General features: G+C 38.6%; 1 protein-coding gene across 3 annotated transcripts in view; it reads right to left on the bottom strand.

The window, feature by feature from the left end:
- The window catches only part of SPTLC2 (serine palmitoyltransferase long chain base subunit 2), a 74,472-nt gene that overhangs the window by 29,513 nt on the left and 22,060 nt on the right, over nt 1-22,899 (bottom strand). For all 3 annotated transcript variants that reach the window (XR_007631546.1, XR_007631547.1, XM_050336535.1), the window contains exons 6-9: nt 21,111-21,204; nt 18,413-18,518; nt 17,374-17,593; nt 15,380-15,506 (exon numbers count right to left, since the gene is read on the bottom strand). Coding sequence is in view for 1 of the 3 variants with exons in the window: in XM_050336535.1 (XP_050192492.1) it covers nt 15,380-15,506; nt 17,374-17,593; nt 18,413-18,518; nt 21,111-21,204 (547 nt within the window). In the remaining 2 variants the exon portion in view is untranslated. The remainder of the gene's footprint in view (nt 1-15,379; nt 15,507-17,373; nt 17,594-18,412; nt 18,519-21,110; nt 21,205-22,899) is intronic.

Below are 22,899 nucleotides of genomic sequence, written 5' to 3'. Positions count from 1 at the left end.
TACTAAATTTCCCCCTGAGTTCCAAACTCCGCCAAATAAAAAGGAGTAATTATTTGAACACTCAAAGCATTTTCTGAGCCTGCTTCCGAGTCAAAAATTGACTTTTGGCTTCCCCTTCTTTCAATAGTACATATTTAATGAAGTGGTTAAGAAACACATCCTCTTTTCATAACACCAGAACATTTTGTTCATCTTGAAAAGCTAGAGTAAATATCTAGCCTGGGAAATTAAAGGTGAGTTGGAATCCCAAGTGTGACCATTTCCAGGAATTACATCTAACACAGTGGAACAGAAACATTCACGTAATTTCAGTTCCACAACAGTAACAAGTACATTAAAAGATGGTTTAGCTCAGTTTACTCAATTGATCCTCTCTCTAACTAAGATCCAATCAGTACATTCTTTTCGTCATCTAGCAGTTGCCTAAAGGATGCTACTTAGATTCTATTATATTTTACTGTGATTTACAGCCTTAGAAAAATATATTCAGGCAAAGCATGACAGAAAGGAAAAAAAAAATCCAAAACAACTGAACAGCATTTAAGACTTTGCACAAATCGTAACTGGCATACATTTCTGCTCAGCACCTCCAGGAGCTGAAGTAAGTACCTCATGACCACAACTCATGAAAAGAAGTGCAGAAGATAAAGCACAAGATCTCTACGTTCTTCTAAGAAGCATAGTTATGTGCACGAATAAAAAGCTTCACAGGAAAAGAATAAGTTGTCTTCTCTGTCTGAACAAGCAAGGTTGGCTCTTACCATAGGATACCTGGGTCCAGCCCCACCTGAACTTCAAATATCACTGGAAAATCTCTTTGTTGTTTGATCTTAATGAGCATATGCAGTGGGGACATAACACAATGGAGACAGGAACTGATAAACTTTCACAGACACACAGATACAGATCTCTTTTTACTAACACTTAAAACTTTTCTCAGTTTGTGCATTTCTTGCAACTGTACAGTAGCCTTCAAGAGATTTTGCAGGCTTTTCCAAAGCCCACAGACACAGACGTGCAGCAATTCACACTCAGTGAGAAAGAGAAAGCTCAATGTCCTTCAAAACGCAGAGGCTTTTGTTTGTTTTCCAACACATGCCAATTAGTCCTACCTTGACAAGGAAACATTTTTACTGTTCTTTTGTACAATATCGTTCTCTCTAACTCTGTGTTATTATACACAGAATATGCTGCAAAATCATCTTTTTTGAGATTCCCAGACAGCTATAAAGCATTAGTGTAGCCACTACTATCAAAGTCACTTTAATGAAAAAGCAGTGAAGGCAGAAACCAGTCAGTTCAACCAATCAAGCTAAAGACAACTGAAGCTATTTGTCCTTACATAAAAAAAATACATTCAGAACCACCAATATCAAGAGATACACAGTACTTGGAAAAATAAAGCCAAAGAACATTTGCTACACCACGGAACAGATGATAGGCTGCTAATTATGTCAGCACTTACACCAGTGCTGCACCAGACTGTAGCAGGTTCAGAACTTTTCTCTTGATCAACCTCCTGCTTCAGTAAGTGACTAAAGGGGTGGTATCAGCTTCTAATTAACACCATATCAAATCATGTAATACAACTCCAAGGACAAACATGTCTGAACAGTTTTCATGTAGGTTTTATTTTGACTCTTCTTTCTCGTTTGTGACTTAGATGTTCTAATTAATCTGAATTTTCCAGAGCCAGCAACTGAATTAACTTATTTTATTAACTGAAACACTTTAGTCCCTCTTGACATACAGATAGATTGGTATCTGCATTAAGAGGTAACTAAATGAAACAAGGGAACACTCCCCCCCAAAAACCCACAACCAACAAAAACCACAAAAGGCACCAACAATTAATTTTGCTGAGCTTTGTGTGAGCGATAATGAAGTGAATTTCAGTACAGTTCTGGGGAAGACAGCTTTTTAAAGAATCCACTGGTATGAACATCATGGGTACACTAACTAGCATTTTTAAAAATACCAGATATTTTCGGCATTCTGATAAAAATATAACCAATGGAATACACTGGCTATTTCAAAAGATGAACTTTCAAATCTCTCCCATTTAAAATGTTGCTCCACAACAGGAACAACACACAAATCTTTGTACATCCAAAAGACAGGATTATTTGTAATTTAATATGGAAATATTTCAGCTGTCTTAATACCAGCAAAATTCCTATGCAAGCCTGGCAGTTGAGACATGCCACATATTTGTCACTGAAGTGTGTGAATTTTTGAGCTGCTTCGTGCGGCTCATCAGTTGATGCATTGGCCATACCAGCAACCCACACACAGTCGCCCTCAGGTTGCTGAAGAGATCAGTCCTCTGAACCTACAGCTTTTCCATTGGACCATTTGTTTGTTCTATAAGGTACATACAGTCCTCAGGAGTTCACAGCTAAAGGGATGCCAACAGCCTAATCTGCCTGTAATCCAACAACGTGTTTACATTTGTCAGCCTTTAAAGGAGATCTTAAGAACCACTGGGTTTGTAGCAGTAACCGTCACAAGGTTTAACACTTGAGCTGCAGTGATTTTACCCCCTCTGATTTTAAAAACCGCCCTTTCCCTCTGTATAGATAAGAAAGTGACACGAAACAGGGAATACGGAGCCATTACCATCTCAGACTCCTTGTGTGATAATTAGAGGAAATGATCTGCTGACCTCAAGCAGTCTTTGAAGTCTGCACAAACAATACCTAAAGAAGAGGGAGGGACTATTCAGCAAGATATACAACCCCCTAGGTTGACCTCTGCAAAAGCTCTCCTGGACTGGTTCTTCTCTCACCCAAACAAACCAACCCTAAAAAACCAATCCCCCCAAAACACAGGCCCCAAATCCAACCACAGTTCCCATTCACATTTACACAGGCTTTTATCTTATGCAAGACAGCACACAAACTAAAATGAATTGCTCCCATTGTCTATTGTCCACAGTCCCTTAATTTTAAAGCTACAGAAATTACAAAACAGTAAATCCACACTGCATAAAGAATCTATTTGAGTTATCCATGTAGAAGAAAGCATGACATCAAATGTAATGTCATCTTGCAATTTATTTCAAGACCTCAGTTTCAAGAGATGGGAAATCATAACACAGTCTCTTGCCATTTCTCTGCATAGTCAAAATGCAGTTTGCATTAAGGAAACCTGTTTCTTAAAGACTTGGGAAAGTCTTTTGAAGGACTGCCAGTTGCTGGTATGACCAGATTCCTTAATGACTACTAGATTTTCATGTATCTGGTAATTTGCTTTAAAATTTTTTCCCCCAGTACTAGCTCAGTGGTATACCAGATTCAAGTCAGACACTGAAGAAATAGCAATTGTCTCTACTTGAATGTTCACACAGCACAGAACAAATGATTCCATACTCTCCATTTGTGTTTAGTCATAGGAGATCCACCTAGATAGAAGTAGGAGGATTTGCTGTCTTTGATGAAGAATGGATCTTGTCCAAGGCAACAACAACAAACAAAATCAAACCAAAACACTGCCTCCTGAGAAATGCTGTCAGAAACACACAAGCCCTTTCCACTTGAAATAGAATTCAAGATAATGCCTGGTCTGCTAAGCTGATAAGAAAATTGTCCACAAACTCTATTTTACCATTAAAAAAAAGAGAAAAACAAAGAAAGAGCATGTGACTGTATATCTAAAAATCAGTAAGACTGACTGAACACAAAATTATTTCATATGCAAAGAATTACATAGGAACAACAATTCCATTTCATGGTCACATTACACTTAAGTATCTCCTCTGGTATGTTCCAAACCCTATATAACAATGCTGCAGTGAGAGACTTGGCTCGTGAAGACATCCAGAAGGGTTCCCTAACTCCAACCCCACAAGCCACCACGGTATTTTTCAACACAGAACTTTTCCAGAGGTTGAATTTCTACTGAAAGCAGCTTAAGTTCTCTGAGTATCACAGCTAAATAGAATAGCTATACAGACAGACCAAGTAACTCCACTGTGATAGAAACTAAGAACAAAAGCACACTACCAGCTCAACTTCACTCTGACACTAGCTGAAGGACCTGTTGAAAAACAGCAGCATTGCCTGCAAGAACTCCCATCCTCACCCCCAGCCCCACCCTAGGCAATCCAGAAAGCAATTTCTGAAATGGAATTCACAATAGATGTTCATGTTTGTTTACAACTTGCTCACTGCATCTGGTAACACTGCAGTCACATGGTTGAAATTCACTGCTTCCTAACAATTATGACTTACAGTCATCTTTATGTTGAAGTTGAATGTATAAAGCATTGGTTCAGATCAGTCAGTAATTTTAAAGAATGTGATTAGGGCTATCCCTGCAGAACAAAGAAATTAATTTGGTGTTGCCTGGGTATATATATTACCTAACTGTACATATTAGTCACTGGGAAGATCTGTATTAATACTACTCACACATTAGTTCATACAGATTTTGTATTATCACAAATGCACAGTCGTGATAATAGCATTTATAATCATTGCAAAGACATAACCTGTTTGATAGCTCTTCTTGTGTCCTGCAGAGAACGAATAGAAATGTGTGCTGGTCAAACTACTGTTCTGAACTAGTCATGGCACCTTCACCATAAGGTCAAAACCATGAAAAAAATCCCAAACTCTATATAGTTTCAATAAAATTTAATTTGACAAGTTAACAAAATTGTCAAGAAAAACAAACATTTAAAACCTTCTATATTCTTCTTATTATGATACCATGGACATTGAAATTTAAAAAGCACATCTTTTCTCTTAAAAATCCCAAGAATAAGAGAAAGCATCAGTGAAGAAGAGACAGAAGGAAACAGATTCAAACACGGCACAAATAGGTTGGCAGGCCTTTACGGCAGATTAAAGCCACAGCGAGCAAAAACATCAGGAACACATACAAACATCACATTTCTTTAGAAGCTAAGGAATGTGCAAGCTTTGACAAAGCATATTATATTAAGGATGTTTATAATCTACTTCCATGGAGACAGTTCAGTAGCTTTACAACATAGCAACAAAGAGTGTGAACTATATTTTCCATCTGTTTTGTGCAGACTCTTTTTTTAGAATGGAAGGTAGCATAAAAGCTATTTGTTCCTCGGGATTTTAAACAACAACACAAGGGGGTAAAGCAATGTTCTTTGCCTTTGTAGTACAAGAGAAGATGATGAAGGATATGAATAGCCATTAAAACTATACCCAAAAATATATGATGAAGGCCTCTCCATATGTTTCAATCAGGAAGTGTTGCACATAATGTATCAGTCACCCAGTTTCAGCTAGTATTACTGTCTTTATTAATTGTAAAATATGATACAGATATAAAAAACCTTACAAAACCAGAGAGATTATCACCTCCAGCTTAACATGTGCAATAAGAACAGCAAAGCAGCCCACTTCCACATTTTAAGACTGTAGTCAAAACCAGAAGGATACAGTCAGTATAAAACACTAATTCAGCTTTAGCTCAAGCATGAGGAGAAAAAAAATGCTAACATTCTAAGTACCCCTTCCATCTCCAGAGTTTATTGACAGTGATAGTATAAGATCTCTTCTAAAACTATTCACCTCAAAAGAGACAGAACAAATAAAAAAACATCTATTGCACTCTTCTGTATCGTTAGTCCAAGTCCTGCCATACTGGTCCTGTTAGGCTGGAGTTCACCCTATGTTATACAGCACAGATGTTCTCTACATGTATAGACCACAAGATAGAGTGTAGAAAACAGTATTCCTTTTCCCCATAACACACAAAAAGCTGTAGTGCACGATGCTTAAGTTTAACAGGTTTGATCTATACAGACAACACTTTACAGAAAAGGCACTTGAAACACTGCACAATACATTACTACTAGAGAAAAACAAATGTGTATGGATTGTACAGCCCTTGTGGCCACATGTTACACTGCCCTCAAATCTGAAGGGAAATGAAATCATTGAATATTTACAACCTGTGTTAAGAAAATTCTTGCTATGAAAAATATTCCCAAGGTCCCTCATATGAGCCTTCAAACAACCCTTCAATCCCACTGAATACATCAAAATCAAAACTTCACCTGTCTTATAAACACCACCTCACGAATCCAAGATCGTGCCTGAACAGCAGTTTCTCCCACCATTCTAATAAATGCCATCACAACAGAACTATCAAAACTGCCAGATCTCACACACTCGTGTCCCAGAACACAGTGTAATTCCCCTTGTTTACCAGGCATCTACAGAGCTTCCATAAAAACACTGTTATTCAAATCCTTCACTTCAGGGTGAATTGTCCAAAGAACTCATCCAAAGAACAAACACTTGCATAGGAATATTTCGCTGTCTACACAGCACTTTCCAAACGTTTCCCTTGGTATTAAGATTTCTAAGTTAACTAGGTGCCAAAATCTATGGACTCGAACAAGGTATTAGAGCACAATATCCAGAATCAACAGGCTATGAACTACTAACTACTTCTTCCTAATCCCACTCCAAAAAAAAAAAAAAAAAAAAAGAAGGCACTTGTGTAGCCTTGTAGCCTTCCTCTACTCCAAACTGGGCTCATAGTGAAGAAAGACAGGTACAAGCATTACAAAAATGAAAATAATTAAAATCCAATGTATACAACACAGGTTACAGCAAGAGCTCAGGGTTAGGAAGGATGAAGAATCTGACAACCATACCTAATAGAATCATAGAATCAGATGGGTTGGAAAGGACCTCTGAGATCATCAAGTCCAACCCTTGATCCACTACCACTACGGTTACTAGACCATGGGACTCAGTGCCCATCCAGTCTCTTCTTAAACATCTCCAGGGACAGAGAATCCATCACCTCCCTGGGCAGCCCATTCCAATGTCTGATCACTCTCTCTGTAAAGAATTTCTTCCTAACATCCAACCTAAACCTCCCCCGGCAGAGCTTGAGACCATGTCCTGTTGTTTTACTGATAGCTGCCTGGGAGAAGAGAGCAACCCCTACCTGGCTACAACCTCCTCTCAGGTAGTTGTACAGAGTGATGAGGTGTCCTCTGAGCCTCCTCTTCTCTAGGCTTAACAACCCCAGCTCCCTCAGCGTCTCCTCACCTGACTTGTGCTTGACTTTTTGAATTTCACATCAAGCCAGTATAGAAGCACAAAGTTTTACAACCACTATAGGGCTTAATCTATTCTTCTAAAACTCTAAGCCAGTTCAGCCAAATAGAGGGATTTGTATGTCACATAAATCACAGACAATAAGGTAGCCATAAGAAACAGTGCAAATTAACTGCAGATTACTAGCAACAATCTTCTCCCTCATTCCCTACAGCTGCATTAGCCAATGAAGTGCTGCTCTCAACTATAAGATCAGATGGGAACGCTCTAAGTGGAGGAAACAGTATTCAGCAAAAGTCAGTTGACTGGTCACACTCCATATCAACACGTTAAAAGCTTGTAACAGCATTGTTCCTGAAGCAGTTAGACTAATATTCAAGTTCTAACACAGCAAGGCCTGTCATTCAGTGCAAAAGCAATAGCAGCCAGCTATAAAATTCCCAGCTTTGGTTAGAAAGAGCTAATAATCAGCTTCACCTAGAAATACCTGGATAGTGAGGTATCCATGAGGGGCTATCACCTGAGGGTTTGACTATTGTACTCTTTGGCAAACTCCTTTGGGAGACAGCAGCCATAAACACGGGAGTACCATCTTGTGGCCAAACTGAACAGAAACCAGCTCTATAAAGAAACGATGCCAGGGCACTATGAAACAGGCTCTGTGAGCTTGAGACAATAATGAGATCCTACACAGAAGTAAGCTTTGACCAGTAACTAATACTGTAAAGTACTATGAGAAGTATTTAATCTTTGTGTTAGTTTGAAAATCCAGAAAAAAGTCTGCCAGATAGACTATCTTCTACTATGTCTCTTGATAGAAGACTCCCTTAAAGGATAAGAAAAGTGAACAGAATAGTTCTCAATACCTACTTTTCATCAGCAGTACTAAATGGGAACTTATGGAGTGGAGTACAGTAAGTTCCAGAGGTCTTTCTGTCCCTCAACATGACTTGAACTTCTGTCCTGGTTTCACCTAGGGTAGATAACATTAATATTGCTACAGATTTCATCCAACGCAAGGCACAATGGGAGAGAAAGGATGCTGCAAGTGTGTATGTGCTCTTTACTAATGTGTCCTAACCTAAAGTGAAAAACTTCCACTCTGAATGAGTTGGCTTGGTTTTGTTTGCTTTTTTTCCAATGGGAAGCTCATGTGAAGACACTGAGAAGGCAGCACCTGAATCTTTCACAGAGCACAGTCTTCATACACCTTTTTGTGAAGACCTCAATCCACTCCAGTAGTGGTCCTGTACAACATTTCAAGTTTCTCCTTTGACGTCAGTGATGCTTATAGTCAAGAAGTTCATCTCATGATAAAAGCTATAGCCTGCAAATTTGCCACTAAGTCAGAGCTGGCCACATCTGACTGCACATCTGTTATAGCAGCCATACTTGTCCTTCTCCAGTGTGCTCTCAGATTTACCCTAAAACTCTGCAATAATTTCAGCAGGAAGGCTGTTGAGCTTTCCCATGTTAGTAAGTTGTATTTGGCAAGAAGCTCCTGGTATCCTGCCACCTGGAACTGCAGTGAGGTGGAAGAGTAGGGTTTGTATCTGAAAAGGCCCAAACCCTGGAGGCCTTGTCTCTCCTGTGACATTTACAGACTTGTTCTTCCTCAACAGCTCTGTTTTCCAAGGATCCTGGAAAGATCAAAGCTGTGCATATAAAACCCACAATTGCCTCTACAATGCCAGGTCCTGAACAAAAAGTCATTTGTCAGGAATATAGCTATAAGCCTAGAAAAGACAAGCTATTTTCAGTAAAGACTGGAGGTACTAAACATTCTGCTTCCAGCTCTTGGAAGTCCCACACAGCCTAACACACACACACATAGCTCACAGAAAGGGTTTCAGTTACCAACTACTGCTTTTTTCCAAAGAAGATAGAAACATTTATATTACATAGTTTTCATAGAAGTCTGTATACTGCAGACACTATTGTAATACTAGTAATAATTTTTCTATGTAGAAAATTGCTGCAGTTGCCAGGACTGATGATGGAAGTGGTGCTTGTGTGTGTCATTCAGGTACTTTCAAAATACTGCTCTAGTCAGTCATGTACCACACCAGGAACCATGAAATCTATTTCATACTAACCCAAAGACAGACAGAGTGCACATCACCTGATTTTTGATTACTCCTGTTGAAGTACTTTACTTCTGATACTGATTTACAAGAATTTTAGTTGTACTATTGCTAACAATATATAGTAGTGACCTGCTACCAATATTTTCTCATTTCATCTGTAGGAGCAGCACACCAGCATTCTGTAGAAACATGGCCCCTTGTGCTATGGAGAGTAAAAAGTGAGTCACACATTTTAAATGAAATATAGCGTAAGAAATGAAGAAAATTAAATTATTTCAACAAAGCCACATTCCTAATTGTATTTCAGCTGTGACAGATCAGTGTTTAGGCTATGAAGACATAGGTTGACAGCTCACACCTGAACAGAAATAGCAAGAACCAGAATGTTAAGCAAACAAAGCAGGTGTACAGTTATAAAGGTTTGTAAGATCTTCCACAAACACCACAATATCGAACAAAGTTCAAATGAAGAGGTGCTGAAGAATTCTCACATTCCAATGTACAACATAAAGAGTACAGCTCTGCTAATGTCTGTAAACACTCTTCAAAGCATCAAAGGCTGAAAGTTTCTCCTGCCCAGCCCAGGTTAAAGCAATTTTTCTGGAGGCTTGCCGTGCTCTGTGGGAGGGAGGTAGGGGTGCAGCAACAAGCTGGATTTAAAAGATCCTCAGCTGGAAGCACAAATACAGAGAATGATGTTTAAAACTGTTAGACCCCTAGAGAGAAGCAGGAAACTCTCTTTATGACCCCCAGAGTATTTGTTTTTCCAGCAGTTTCCCAGCTCAGCTTGAGATTCTCAAGGGCAGCAACAAAAAAAAGTTTTCACTTTGCTCAAATTAGTTTTGACTGGTCCCAGGTTCCCAAGGTGATAATTTAACACCTCATTAACAAGTGCATTATTGAAGGAAATTCAAATGAACCGATTTTAATGATAATTGAAAGTTTTCAACCTCAGTTTGTACAAGGAGTATTTATTTCCCCCTTTGAGTACAACAGCAGTCACTGCTTCCATTTGTGGATCTACTGCTAACAATGTCAAGGTACAGACTTCCTCTATAAATATACTATAAGCTACTTAAAATTCAGTTCCAGGTGATGAAACATTGGCTATTCCTTCATTACTGCTTATGCTTTATACTTGCATATAGTTCTGGCTTGTCTTTGGAGAAAAAGATAATGTTACAAAACATCCAACTTAAAGAAACGTACTGATTAGGCAGCTGATTAAATCACTAATGTTGTACGGGCCTGATTACCCACATGGAGCTTAAAATACTAATTGCAGTCTTTTCTCCTCCTGAATTTAAGCAGACCAGGCTTGGGTTTTTTTCCAGCATGCTTCTTCTCCCTGTGCATATTAACAGTATAACAATTGTCCTGTCTTCTCAATAGCCCAGTTATGCTCAATTCTCTGCCAAGACGCTGTATGTTCCTAATCCTTTTGGTTATAATTGGTTTAACTAACTTCTCTGCTTTAACTTGCTCAATATTGTTGCACATAGCAATGGCAAGACCAGAAATATATGTTTTTTATTTTTTTAATGGTTTCTCTGATGAGATGGAATCACTTACTAGCTCTTCACAACCGAGGTGCTGAGGCAAATACCAATCAGACTGTATGCTGCTACCTGACTGAATGGCCTTCAAAGGTCACTTATCGTTTCCAGCAGTTTAGCAGCTGGGATGGCCTATGCAACTGCTACCTCCAATGAGCTATGGAGGATAATAATAATTTGTTACTATGCAGTGCTCAAAATTTAAGTGCCATCTTGGGCAAGGTCTATCCACGTCTTATTCTCTACGTGCTATGCATGGTGCTGTGATTAGGTGTGGGATATTTGTCTCCTAAAATGAGATGGAAGACAGTAAACTTGTTATAAATGTCAACATGTATAATTACTATTATTGAGTTTATGTGCATGGAAGGAAGTGGTTTACCTCTTTTACAAGCTATTAGCACTGCCAGCTTTAGTTTAAACTTAAAAATACACCTGGATTTAAAACTCATTGTCAGTTTTTAATACACAGGAAAGCAAATTAAGTTTCATCTCTGAAGGTGGTTAACCAGTCCCTAGACTGGTTTCACTTTGCATGATTTGATTTGCCTGTATATCAGTCAGGTTACTTTACAATTCTCTTCCACTTGCCCCCAGCAATGTTATCAGGGCAACAAACAGGCTGGGTCCTGAACAGCAACCATGCTAACAGAACTCCAGTTGTACAGGATGTATCACTAGCTCTTATGTAAATAAATAAAGGAACCAGCTGGATTCCCAGACCTAGAGAGATTGTAATGGCAAAAAATCCAGCTTTCAACTCAAACCAAACCACTGATACTGAAAAATTCACCAAGACAGGTCAACTACTTAACATTATAAATCCCAACATCTCATTTACCATGACAAGCACCAAGCTGCCTCATTTTCCCTACAGTCAACTGAAATAATACAAACACCCCATGAACAGCAAGAGTCAAGTGGTTCGATGCTAGAACTTTCCAGAATTCCATTCCAAGAACCAATTTGTCATCTTTGTGTATACTATGACCCTGAAAAGTCTGCTTATTGTGTCTTTTTTATTATCATTGTTTAAAAAATCCCTTTATCTACAAAACAATCTGAAGTTCATTCATCTTTGTGGCTAAACAGAGACCAAGAGCAGCATTCATTGAACTGTTGACATGCATCTGCAACACTTGCTCCTGCTCGTTAAAATTTCCAACCCTAGTGACTTCGAACTGGAAAGCAGCTCCAAAAGTTTTGCAGAAAGAAGCCTTCTCCCTTTCTGTTGCTCACCATGCTCTACCATATATCAAAGCCAAATGTGATGATATATGAGATACTGAGTTCTCTTGAACAGAGTCTGTGTGCTCAAGATGTTCAACACTCTTGAGGACAACTGTTCCTTTGAAGAAAGGGATCACAGATTAAGTATGTTTTGTTTAAGACCACATGATGGTCTTCTAGCCAATTTACAAGTAATGCAAGTAAAACAGGACTAACGTAAATTTTCAGACATTGATCAGACAATTTAGAGGGGTTTCAGATGCAATACTGGAAGCACCACTACCAAAAACCAGTAACATGGCTCTGCCATTGCTTTGGTTGTTGGGAGTGGTTTTTGCAGTCTGGATGAAGGAGCAAGTAATATACTTGTATTCCTATATAATTATATTCCTGTAGATGACTTCACAGAGTGATTGAGGTTTGCTAGTAACTTACATGCACAAACATTACAAAGAATTAACAAATTAGTTTGAACAGAAATCAAGACTCAAGAAACTACTGTCCCAATTCAGGCAGCATATTTGCATGTCACCCATCTTACATTCTCTGTAAGCGGCTATTCAGCTTTTCATATTTTGTCTGTGCTGCCTCCTACTAAAGCCCTATTTAATCACTGGCAGCTTGCTGGAAAAATCTGAAAGGAGACACTCACTTTTTTAGTTATGTAAAATTTTAGTAACTACAACATCTTCTATTATAAGTTTGGAGCCTTCAAGTGCTTCATTAGATTTAGAAATAACCTAAGAGAATTTACATATTCTTGCAAAATGATATACAAAAAAACCTTTAATCTACAAACACTAATTAGTTCCTACTACTTATTCCTCAGCTACAGACTATCTTAATCTGACATCAAAATGTCCATGAAGGTTTGATGCCATGAAGAACAGCAGCTATTACACAGAGAGCGCATGGTAAACAGAAGCAGGCAGGCAAAGAAGCCGCAAAGGCTCTTTTCAGGAAAGCATTCTTGAAGCCGTTAAAAGATCTATCTGTGGCCCAAAACACAAGGCTGGGAGCTAGCCATCTACTGTTCTGATTCCAGCTCCAACTCCTGTGCTCTTGTAAAGCCACTTCCCTATCTGTTTCCTTCATCCATTTGTTCAGCTTGACTAATTTAAAAGCAATGAAATTTTTGTAATATGCAGTCAATTCAGAGGTGCTTACCAGTGACCCAGTTTAACACTGTTCTCCACTTGTCTTCCACAGTTAACTATTATCAGCACCCATCTAGTCCTCATTTTCTCATACTCAAACCAACTGCAAGCAGTGGTCCTCCAGAGTCCCACTTGTAATTTCACAGAATCCAAATAGAAGTTTTTCAGCCAAAACCCTTAAACAAAGAAAAAACTTTGTCATGCTAACACTAAGCAGCTGCTAAATTCACCCAATTGAACTTTTGCCAACTTCATCCACAGAAAGTGTCTACAAAGTAATACTATCTCTAAAGCCTTAAGGCAATTAAAAAAATGCATTACTGGGTAACAGCACTCTGAAGAAAATGAACACAGAAGCACTTTCATGCAGGAATCATCCTATGAGGTGTTTATCGAAGCTGAAAGTTGACTTTGATGCTTAAAAAGCCAGTAACACTTTCACAAGACCTGTACCTGAGAAATCCTTTGAGATTTGACAGGGTTCTGGCTATCCAGCTGTTATATCCATCACTTACAAAAACTGCTACAGCTCGTACAGAAATTGGACTTACTGAGACCTCTTTGAAATGATACACTTACTTTCTCATTAGAAAGAGTGACTAAGAATTCTGGTACTCCTTGGCACTAAATTAGCAGGATGTAGCCTGACATGCGTTTGAAGCAACATGAGAACAAAAAACGTCTTCTGAGTTTATTTTTTTCACCAAACTGGTTCCTGATCAGTTTTGCCTTTCAGCTCAGCTGGATCCTGCCCGCATAATGGCAGGAGAACAGTCTGGAGTGGAATTTACTTCCATTCTCCCAGTTTGAACAAATACCACACTGTAGCCTCAGAAAGGGGGAAAAATGCCTGAGTTTAAATACTGCAAACAGAAATCAGTTACACATTCCTTGCTTCCTGCTTCATTAAGCAAAACAGATACTGGAAAAAAACCAAAACAAGCAACGCCTAAGCAGACCACAGATTGTTGGCAAATCATCAGCTATTAAGAGCTCAAACAGTCCCTTTTGAGATGAGAGCAAGACAACTTTTCACGTCATTTGAAGCTTGGTTAATATCTGTACTCGAGAGTAGGGAGATAACTCTTGGCTGGTACAGGTATCTGTCATGGACCACTTGGAAGCACTCACTGCACTGCCTGGCTGTATTTGGCCTCACTAATGACATCTCTCCTGAGCAACCACCACCAACAATTGCTGGCACCTAACTCTGTTCTCAGATAATTTAAACAAACAAAATGAAACCTGTTATAACAGAAAAATTCCCAAGTCATTTCTCCAGCGAGGGTTTCCACTGTAACAGTTATCCAACAGGTTCACGTTCAAAAGCAAAAAGCAAATTCAGTTCTAGAGCATACACCACCACCACCTCGTGGCCAGATGCCTCAAGCTCCCAGAACTCAATATATACTGCAGCTGCAATTCTAAGAGCCTTCAAACTGAATGCCACTGACAGATCCTCAGCAAACTACACTGTTATCCTGTGTGTGCTGCTCACAATCTTTTAATTACCTGTGAGGAGGTAAAAGTATCCTGCATGCAAACTGCTGTACCATTTCAGTTTCAAGGCAGCTTAAACATCACAAGTACAAGCTGTTTACTTCATGCTATAACTGAAGGAAGCTGCTACCCACTAGGCAAATGAGACATGAGGATTTGTGATTATGACTTTGAATGCACAGAGATGAGTACAAATTTCCCCTATTTTACTATCATAATGAAATAAGAAAACTAAGGCTATAAAGACAAATATGCTGAATTTCTTCTCCTGGTCCATTAAATTTAATGATTTTGAAAACTGCTTCTAGCTCCCAAGGTAAAAAGGGATTTCAGAAACATTCCCATATTTACTTTAACTGAGACACAAACATCAATTTATATTAGAGATGAAAATTGAAAGCACTGCCCTGCAGTAACCAGCACACAACTGTAAAAGATACACAGCAAAATACTCTGAAAGCAGTGTTTACAGTGGGGCAAATAACAAAGGACAGACAATGGGAAGAAAAAGAAGGAAGCCAGAATAGCTAGGCAGAACTAAAAATCAATACAAGACAATACTGTGTCTTAGATGAGACTAAGATGACTTACCTCTAGGTGGAAACTCTTTATACTGTTATTAAGCTGATCTGCCAAGGACAGTAAAGTGGTTTATTGCTCCAGAAATTCCAACCCAATATGTACTTACAAATAATCCTGAATGTGTCCACTGAATGAGTTATCTGTCAATGGGATAGAGGCTCTGTTTGGCTTCCCCTTTCTACATGCCTACTATTCGAAAGACTCACCAATAGTGGTACCATCTTCACCCATAATGCACTTCACGGAGGTGATGATTTGCTCCACAACAGGAGGTGACATTGATGTTGCATACACTGCACTGTGAGAGTATGTCCTGAGGTAATCAATCAGTTCCTAGCAAAACACAAGAGGCATCAGACATTGCCTTCCCAGCACTCAAAGAAATGCTTCATTGTCATGTCTTTAATCACAATAAAATGAGGCACCACATGAAACCTCTTTCAGAATGCCCCAGAAGAGAGTAAGTATCCCAAGTACATTTTACAGTACAAGAAATAAACCGTTGAAAACTGAACAGGAGGGACATGACATCCCATAATAATGTCACAGGGCAAGAATGTGTGTTGATCAGAGGCAAATGCCTACAACAGACCTGTTTAGATGACACCACCAGCAGTGGATTGTAATAAGGTATTTGCATTACTCAAGCTGTGCCCAGGATGCGTTTCAGAAGTGTTTATTATAACAAGGGGAGTATGAAACAATGAAATAGTGGGAAGCAGGATCCACAGGTGTTTCTGTATGGTGCTCAGTACACTTCTTTCCCCACAAAAGTCACCAAACGAGGAACAGGTCACAAAATTTTTTCTCTCATTTATCAGCAAAATACAAATAAAGCAGTAGGTGTAATTTAGGACTGCAAGAAGCCTTAGTCCTATCCCTCATGCATTTCCCAGTTAAACACACATGCTATTTTTGTTAGAGGGCAGAAGTAGGTTAGATAAGGAACAAAGAACCAACAAACCTTAGATCTAGGCTGCTTGTTAACTGTAACAATGCTAAAATACCCAGACCACCCTAGCAAAATATTATAAACATCAGTATGAATGCCAGGACAGATTCTGTCTTCTGCTACCACAAAATAAATAATGATGACCCTCTAGCTACCACAAGCTTGGAATGCATTATAAAAACATGTGGAAGTGTTCAGTTGCTGTCTGTCTAGGGTCACAGTTAAATGAAAGAAAGTTGTAAAGGGACTTTGAAACAAACTAGGTAAAAAGATTTAAGACCTCTTAGCTCTGAAGCAATCCCTCAATCAGTAGCTAAAACATAGTTTAAAAAAGATTCTTAGCTCCTTTATCTTATGTCATGGAGTTAATCCCAGTAGCTCACTACCTTTGGAAAAAGATTTATATGGTGCTTTTTTTTCTGGGAAAGATATAAGAGTAATTTTAATCTAACTGTACTAAACTCCCTAAGAGGAACATCTGTAAGTCCCATCTCCATTTGGATGGGTGGAAGTAATTATCACAATTAATATATAAAAAATTCTTGTCCTGGTAGGAAAATGGTAGAAGTTTACCCTCAAATAAAGCTTAGCAGCCTGATCTGTGAGATATATTTCAGGATATGAGAACAGCAACACAGGGAATTATCTACACCCTCCCTCTGAGAATTTGCAGTTTGGTAAGAGCAACACCTTCTAGCCATACTTTCCAATAAAAAAAAAAAAGACAGTAGTCAAAAAAACCCCAACCCTCCCAAGCAAACAAAATGCCAAAACAAAAAACCCCAAACCAATCAACCAAAAAAACAAAAGAGAAGAAGTGTCTTTTTAGAAAGCAAACTGTTTGTGTTCAGGGGGAATCAATTCTACCAGATTAATCTAAGAAGGGGATTTTCCTCTGAACACGCTGAAAAACTTCAGCTTTTGGTATTTTTCCTGCAAGTCTCATTAAAAATAACTTTAGTAAATCCCTGTTTGCTGTCTCCTAGCAGTTCCTAGAAAGATACTACATCATTACTATACATTCTGCAACCTGAGATCGTCACTGACCATGTGAGAACTAAACAATTATAAGGTATTTTACTAAAGTAGACTCTTCTGCCCTGCACAGATTTTCACATTATTAGACAGTATGTAAATTTATGAAACAAATGGACAATTGGGGTACTTGAAAAATAGAATAACTTTGAAATGCTTAATGAAGGACTCCACCACCTGCCCAAAATAGCCATGCGATTCCCAGTTCTTTACCTTTTTGCCCCCAATGTATCCTCCTGCAGCTCCAAAGCTTTTGGTGAATGTTCCCATCATAACATCCACATCTTCAGGATTGAGCCCAAAATACTCCACTACACCCCGGCCACTGGGACCCAGGGCACCTATGCTGTGAGCTTCATCAAGGTACAGATAGGATTTGTACTTCTTCTTGAGGGCAATCACTTCAGGCAAACGGACTATGGATCCCTCCATACTGTTGAGAAACAAAAATTCAGTGTAAGTTGATTTAATGGTTGGGACAACCACCTTATGGAGCCTGAAGTCACTACGCTTTCATTTCTTCACTCTTTCAGCAATTATGAACACTTAAAATTTGCTAGACATACCATGTTCTGCAGAGATGCACCTCTCCTCCTTGCACCTGGGGCCCAGAGCTCTAGTTTCTACCTGTTCAACATCTCTGGGATGCTGACATGCAGACTAAATAAGTAGCAGCAACAGTAAGCACAGGAATGTGTTCAGTGATGACTTTATAAATTAATTATCTTCCACCCTTATGTCAGTATTCTGATCATACATCTACTTACCTGTTGTTTTTAAGGACCAGGCTCTCATTAGTAGCACTCCAAAGCACCCCACTTTGTGCTGAAAGTCACTATGATTTAAATGCCTAACACAGCTATGCCTACTACATGCTCCTACTCACTCTCAGCAAAAACATTATATTTGTGCAATTCCATTCACACTAGCATCATCTAGTGAGCACAGAAAGAATGGAATGGACAAGCAATTTAAGACCACAGTTCTGATATAAATAATTGGGTTTGATTATTTAATTTCTATAATCTAATCAAGATGTGGGAAGCATTGTGATAGCACCAGGTGCAGCTACAGTTCTAGCAACAGAAAACCCGGGATGTGAGATCAACATAGCATAATCTAATTCACAGATGAGATTAATGAAATAACTATGAAGTGACAATATTCATAGTTCGATTTGGCAAAGAAACCCAAACACTAAGCATCTAGATCTCATGTGGAGGGTCTTAGGAATATAAAGAATAGTTTGTACCTGTATATTCCTTCCACCAAGATAAGAATTTTTTTCCAGGGCCTCCGTGTACGAGGTTGCCCATGCACAATAGCATCTTTGAGCAGCTTCTCCAGGCTTTGCATATCTGCACCAGAAATTACTGTTAAATGGTACCAAAACAGCTAGCTTGAGCTTTGACATGACTAAAGACAGCAATATTCCAGAAATGCACAAATTGCTCCAGCATGGAGGACAGACCATACACAAGTCAACAAGCACAGGCTTCATTCAGCTGCGGGCCCACCGATGAGCCTAAAGGGAGTGGGTGACTGTATGAACTCCAAGGACAAATTTCATACTCCTATGCTAAAAACATAAGTTAGAGCATTAGGCACAAACCAAGAAAGGGTGGGAAAAAAGAGTATCTCATTTTGATGAAAAGAGAAAGCCATTTAGATAGTAAGAATGTCCTTGTGGATAGAAATAATTAAAAAAAGAACAAGTAAGTTCAAGGATAATCAACTAAAGATAAGTAAAAGATAGAACAAAGCACATAAAGAGAAGTAGGGCAAGTATAATTTTTTATTCCTTCATTTAAAATTGAAGGGACTGGAGGTGTGGAACATGAAGCTTCTAAACCAAAAATAGAAAAGAAAGACCAGTGTAGGAACGAGGACAGTGTTCAGAATATCAGAAACCAGACAGATGAAGCTGTTAGTAGCAATGTATTCTGAAACCTTACTAGCTTCAGCTACGAACCCTTGAGACAATCCTAAAAGACCTAACTAATGTGAACAAATAAATAGACATGAAATCAGTCCTGAAAAAAAACCTTGGAGGAAAGGAGTGGAGATGGGATTAATCAAAGCATACAACCCAAAGTGCTGAGCAGAGACAGATATAAAAACACTAGGTCATGAGAAAGAAGACAATTAATCATGAAAAGAGAACTGGTAGAATAGGGCAGTTGTAGCAGCAAGAGCAGCTTGTGAACTAGAACTAGGCTAGAAATTACACAGCAAAGTAGGTCAGTCAATAGACCGTCAAAGGACAGCTAGTGTTCAGAAAAAGTCAACGAAGAAGGCAGTGTAGTACCTGTCTCCAACAAATCTCTCAATAAGAAAAGACAAGTTTAGTGCAGTTAGGGAGAACAGTGGAAAATACTTGTCTGCTCTGACCTCTCGATAAAGAGGGAAAGATTGGGAACTAAGTCTGACCTTAATAAAAAGGACAAACTACAGAATGAGGCAGAGAAAAAAAAACATTGAACAAGGATTTTAAGGGGGATTTTTCATTTTCCCCTCTTGTAATTTCTAAAAAGCAGAATATGAATAAAGCCATTAACCTCTCCGGGAAATCAAGTTAACTAAGGCAGCATAGAGTACAACAAGAGTAGGACTGAAAACACATAGAGAAATATAAACTGAACATCATCTTGACAGGCCAAGACCACTGTTTGCATTTTGCCTTCTAATTCTAATCTGCCATTCATTCTCTTTCACAGAACCCCACCATCTCTAATTTTTCAAGAATTTTCCCCAATCTCACCACTGCTAGTTTGTACCCCATTCCTACAGATCATCTATTCTTCATCACAGCAGAGCTTCTAAGTCCTTCTCCTTATAGCCAGAACTGCATTCTAACCAGTGATCTTTGAAATTCTGGAAACGGATGTAATGTTCAGAAGTATGTGCAGAAGTAGAATGCAAAGCTTTTGTGATCTTGCTCAGCAACCAAGATTTATGAAGAATTAAAAAAAAATTATGAATGTTACAATAAGCTCTACATTTTTGTAAAGACAATTATTCAAACGATAGAGAATAAGAAAGAGAGAACACAAAAGAAACAGTAAGCACAGCAGAGAATCCACTACCAAGTAGGACAAAGAAAGAAAAATAATTGCAGCCACCCAAGCTTTGCTGTCACCACTACACACTTCAAAGAGAGCAAGAGTCATCATGATCTCAGAGACTGACACTATAAAGAGTATTAGAAGTAGCTGAAGAATGAAGGTAGTGGCTTTATTAATCAAGGACAACAGGTGCCTCATTCACTGAGAGTAAGAGAAGGAAATCCTAGGTATCTTTAATGTGAAAGTTATTATAAATACCTTATTTGGAGGAAGATGAAATTAGGAAAGTAAAAATCTGTGTATATTGGAAGTAATACGTAAAGCAAGTAACTCAGTGAAATTAATCTATGCTTCACATCCCAAAAATTCCTTTACTACTACATTGTACCAATTCACGACTGCGTAGTTCAGCTAGGACATCTGCAACTGTAAGCTTTTGTTACTGTAGGATAACACTGGCATCTGGTTCTAAAATTAAACTTCCTTATCCCCCAAACTGTAACCTAGACCCCTACAAGATTGCATTATTATGTGACACAGACTCTTTGAATAATCTAACTGTGCTGAGCTATCCAAGTAGCAAGAAGCTATGTTAAAACAACAGTGCCTCTACACCTGCCAAAAGGTAGCATGTTTCTCTTCATATGCAAAAGATGTAAGCTAGAACAGCTTCAGGATAAAAGTGTTATTAGTTGGGACTGAATATATAAAAAAATATCCAATACAGGATGATTAAATTCTCAGTAGCAGCAGTCTTCTGACCTTTCCAGTAGCCAGCAATTGATTTCCTTGCATGAAATTGGATTTCCAGATATTAGAAGATACAAGAGTGTGTATCCTATCTACAGCATCTGCAAAAGGCAGAGTCCACCATCTGATACTTACTGTTGTGCTTAAAGATTCGAATAGTTGCTCCTGACAGTCTTGCTCCAAGCACTAGTGATGCATGATTCAGTTCATCACTCAAAATCAGACAGCCCTGAATTAGATGGGGAAAGAGGAAGATATTGAAAAGGTTATGTTTCACAGCCAGCATATAACACCTTTCAGCTCTGAACTGCTTACAGATCATTTAGGGAAAAAAAAATTCCAACATAAATGCAGCTAGTCCAGGTAAGACTTGCTAATACACAATTTGCAGCCTTAGTATGGCAAATAAAAATATACAATAAATACAAATAAAAACTGCCCTTAACTGAAGGAACCACTTCAGTCTCACTTTTCCCAGAAGTCTGGCAGCTGAATCTGCCTGAATATCTCATGCTAATGATGAGTACTCATCCTCCCACGCAGTCAGGTAAAACAGAGAGCAGAGAAGCTTGCCCCAGTTCACGCAGCAAGTCTAGGGTGGTGCTAAGAAACAAGCCACCAAAGTCCTAGATTAAAAGCTTTATCAAAGTTGCACTATTCCTTACATGAGGAGGCAACCACTTACTAAACCCATGTGTAGATGGAGGTAATGTAAAAAAGACAGGAGGTGGAACACAAAATTGCATAATGAAATTGAGAAGTTTTCTGAAGTCATTAACTATGACATTGGATTTGTTTGCTTTTTCAAAAAGGGAAGATAAATCCTTGAAAAAATATTAAAACAGGATAGGCCTGTTTTGAGAGCAGTGATGATTCCAGGTCAATAATTGATATGCTGAACATTTAGTCACAGTGTTATCACTGTGGGCTACAGGAATGTATATATTGGGGGACTAATATGCAAGGGAGCAACAATAGTTCTAAATAACCTTGGCCCATTCATTCAAATTACCATGCAAGTGTTCTGCAACTCTAGAAGTGACTTTGTTCAGTTAAAAATCCAGAAAGCATGTCAAGATGCTGAAGATTTACCACTAACATCTGCTCATTCTATGCTTGTCTAATAACCACTGGTGGAGGGAAGAACCAAGATTTTTTCTCTGCAATGGGAGTTACTAGAAAGGACTGTGAAAAGCATTGCCTATAGTTACACAAGGAGGTGTCACAGACAACAGGATTATTTTCTCCATAATAAAGAAAATTTTGCACTAGAATGACAATGAACCAAGAAACAGCCTACATCCTGAGAAAGCTCAAGACTGGTTTGCCCTGGAAACTGCAGCAAATTCAAGTGTTCATACTGCTGCGACAAACATGGCATATTTCAGAGACTTTGGCATAAGAAGTATGAAAATCTTCAACCAGTGTTTGCTCTTTGAACTACTATACCAGACAAAGAGTATGCATATTATATCAGAGGGCACTGCTGTCAAACATTACTGTATGAGAAAACCCAAATATAATAATCCAATACAAGCATACTTCTTAAATGGTAGAAAGTAGGAAAAGTGATACATTAAAAGAAAAGGAAGAAGAGATTAACAGTCTAGAAGGAGCTTCTCCATAAAAACAAGGATGAGCTTTTGGTGCAGAAAGTAGATTTAACAAATTGATGAGCAGCCTCTTTTCATCCGCCGTTAACAGGAGACGACATTCAATTAAAAACAAATTAAATTGAAACTGAACAAATAGCAAAGAGTCTAGTAATGTCTGCCTCTAGAGAAAGGGCAAAGGATCACACAAGCCACTGGTACAGTACAGCAATCACTGATGATCATATGTAAAACTGAGTGCTGCTACTCCAATGATAAGACTTCAGTTGCATTTATCAGCAAATTTACATTTGAGAGAGCATCTAGGAGAA

Source organism: Myiozetetes cayanensis, unplaced genomic scaffold, assembly GCF_022539395.1.
Source record: "Myiozetetes cayanensis isolate MyiCay16 unplaced genomic scaffold, myiCay2020 scf6-25, whole genome shotgun sequence".
Lineage (NCBI taxonomy): Eukaryota > Metazoa > Chordata > Aves > Passeriformes > Tyrannidae > Myiozetetes > Myiozetetes cayanensis.
The sequence above is the reverse complement of the archived record's forward strand: the minus strand, read 5'-3'. Positions and strand labels throughout refer to the sequence as shown.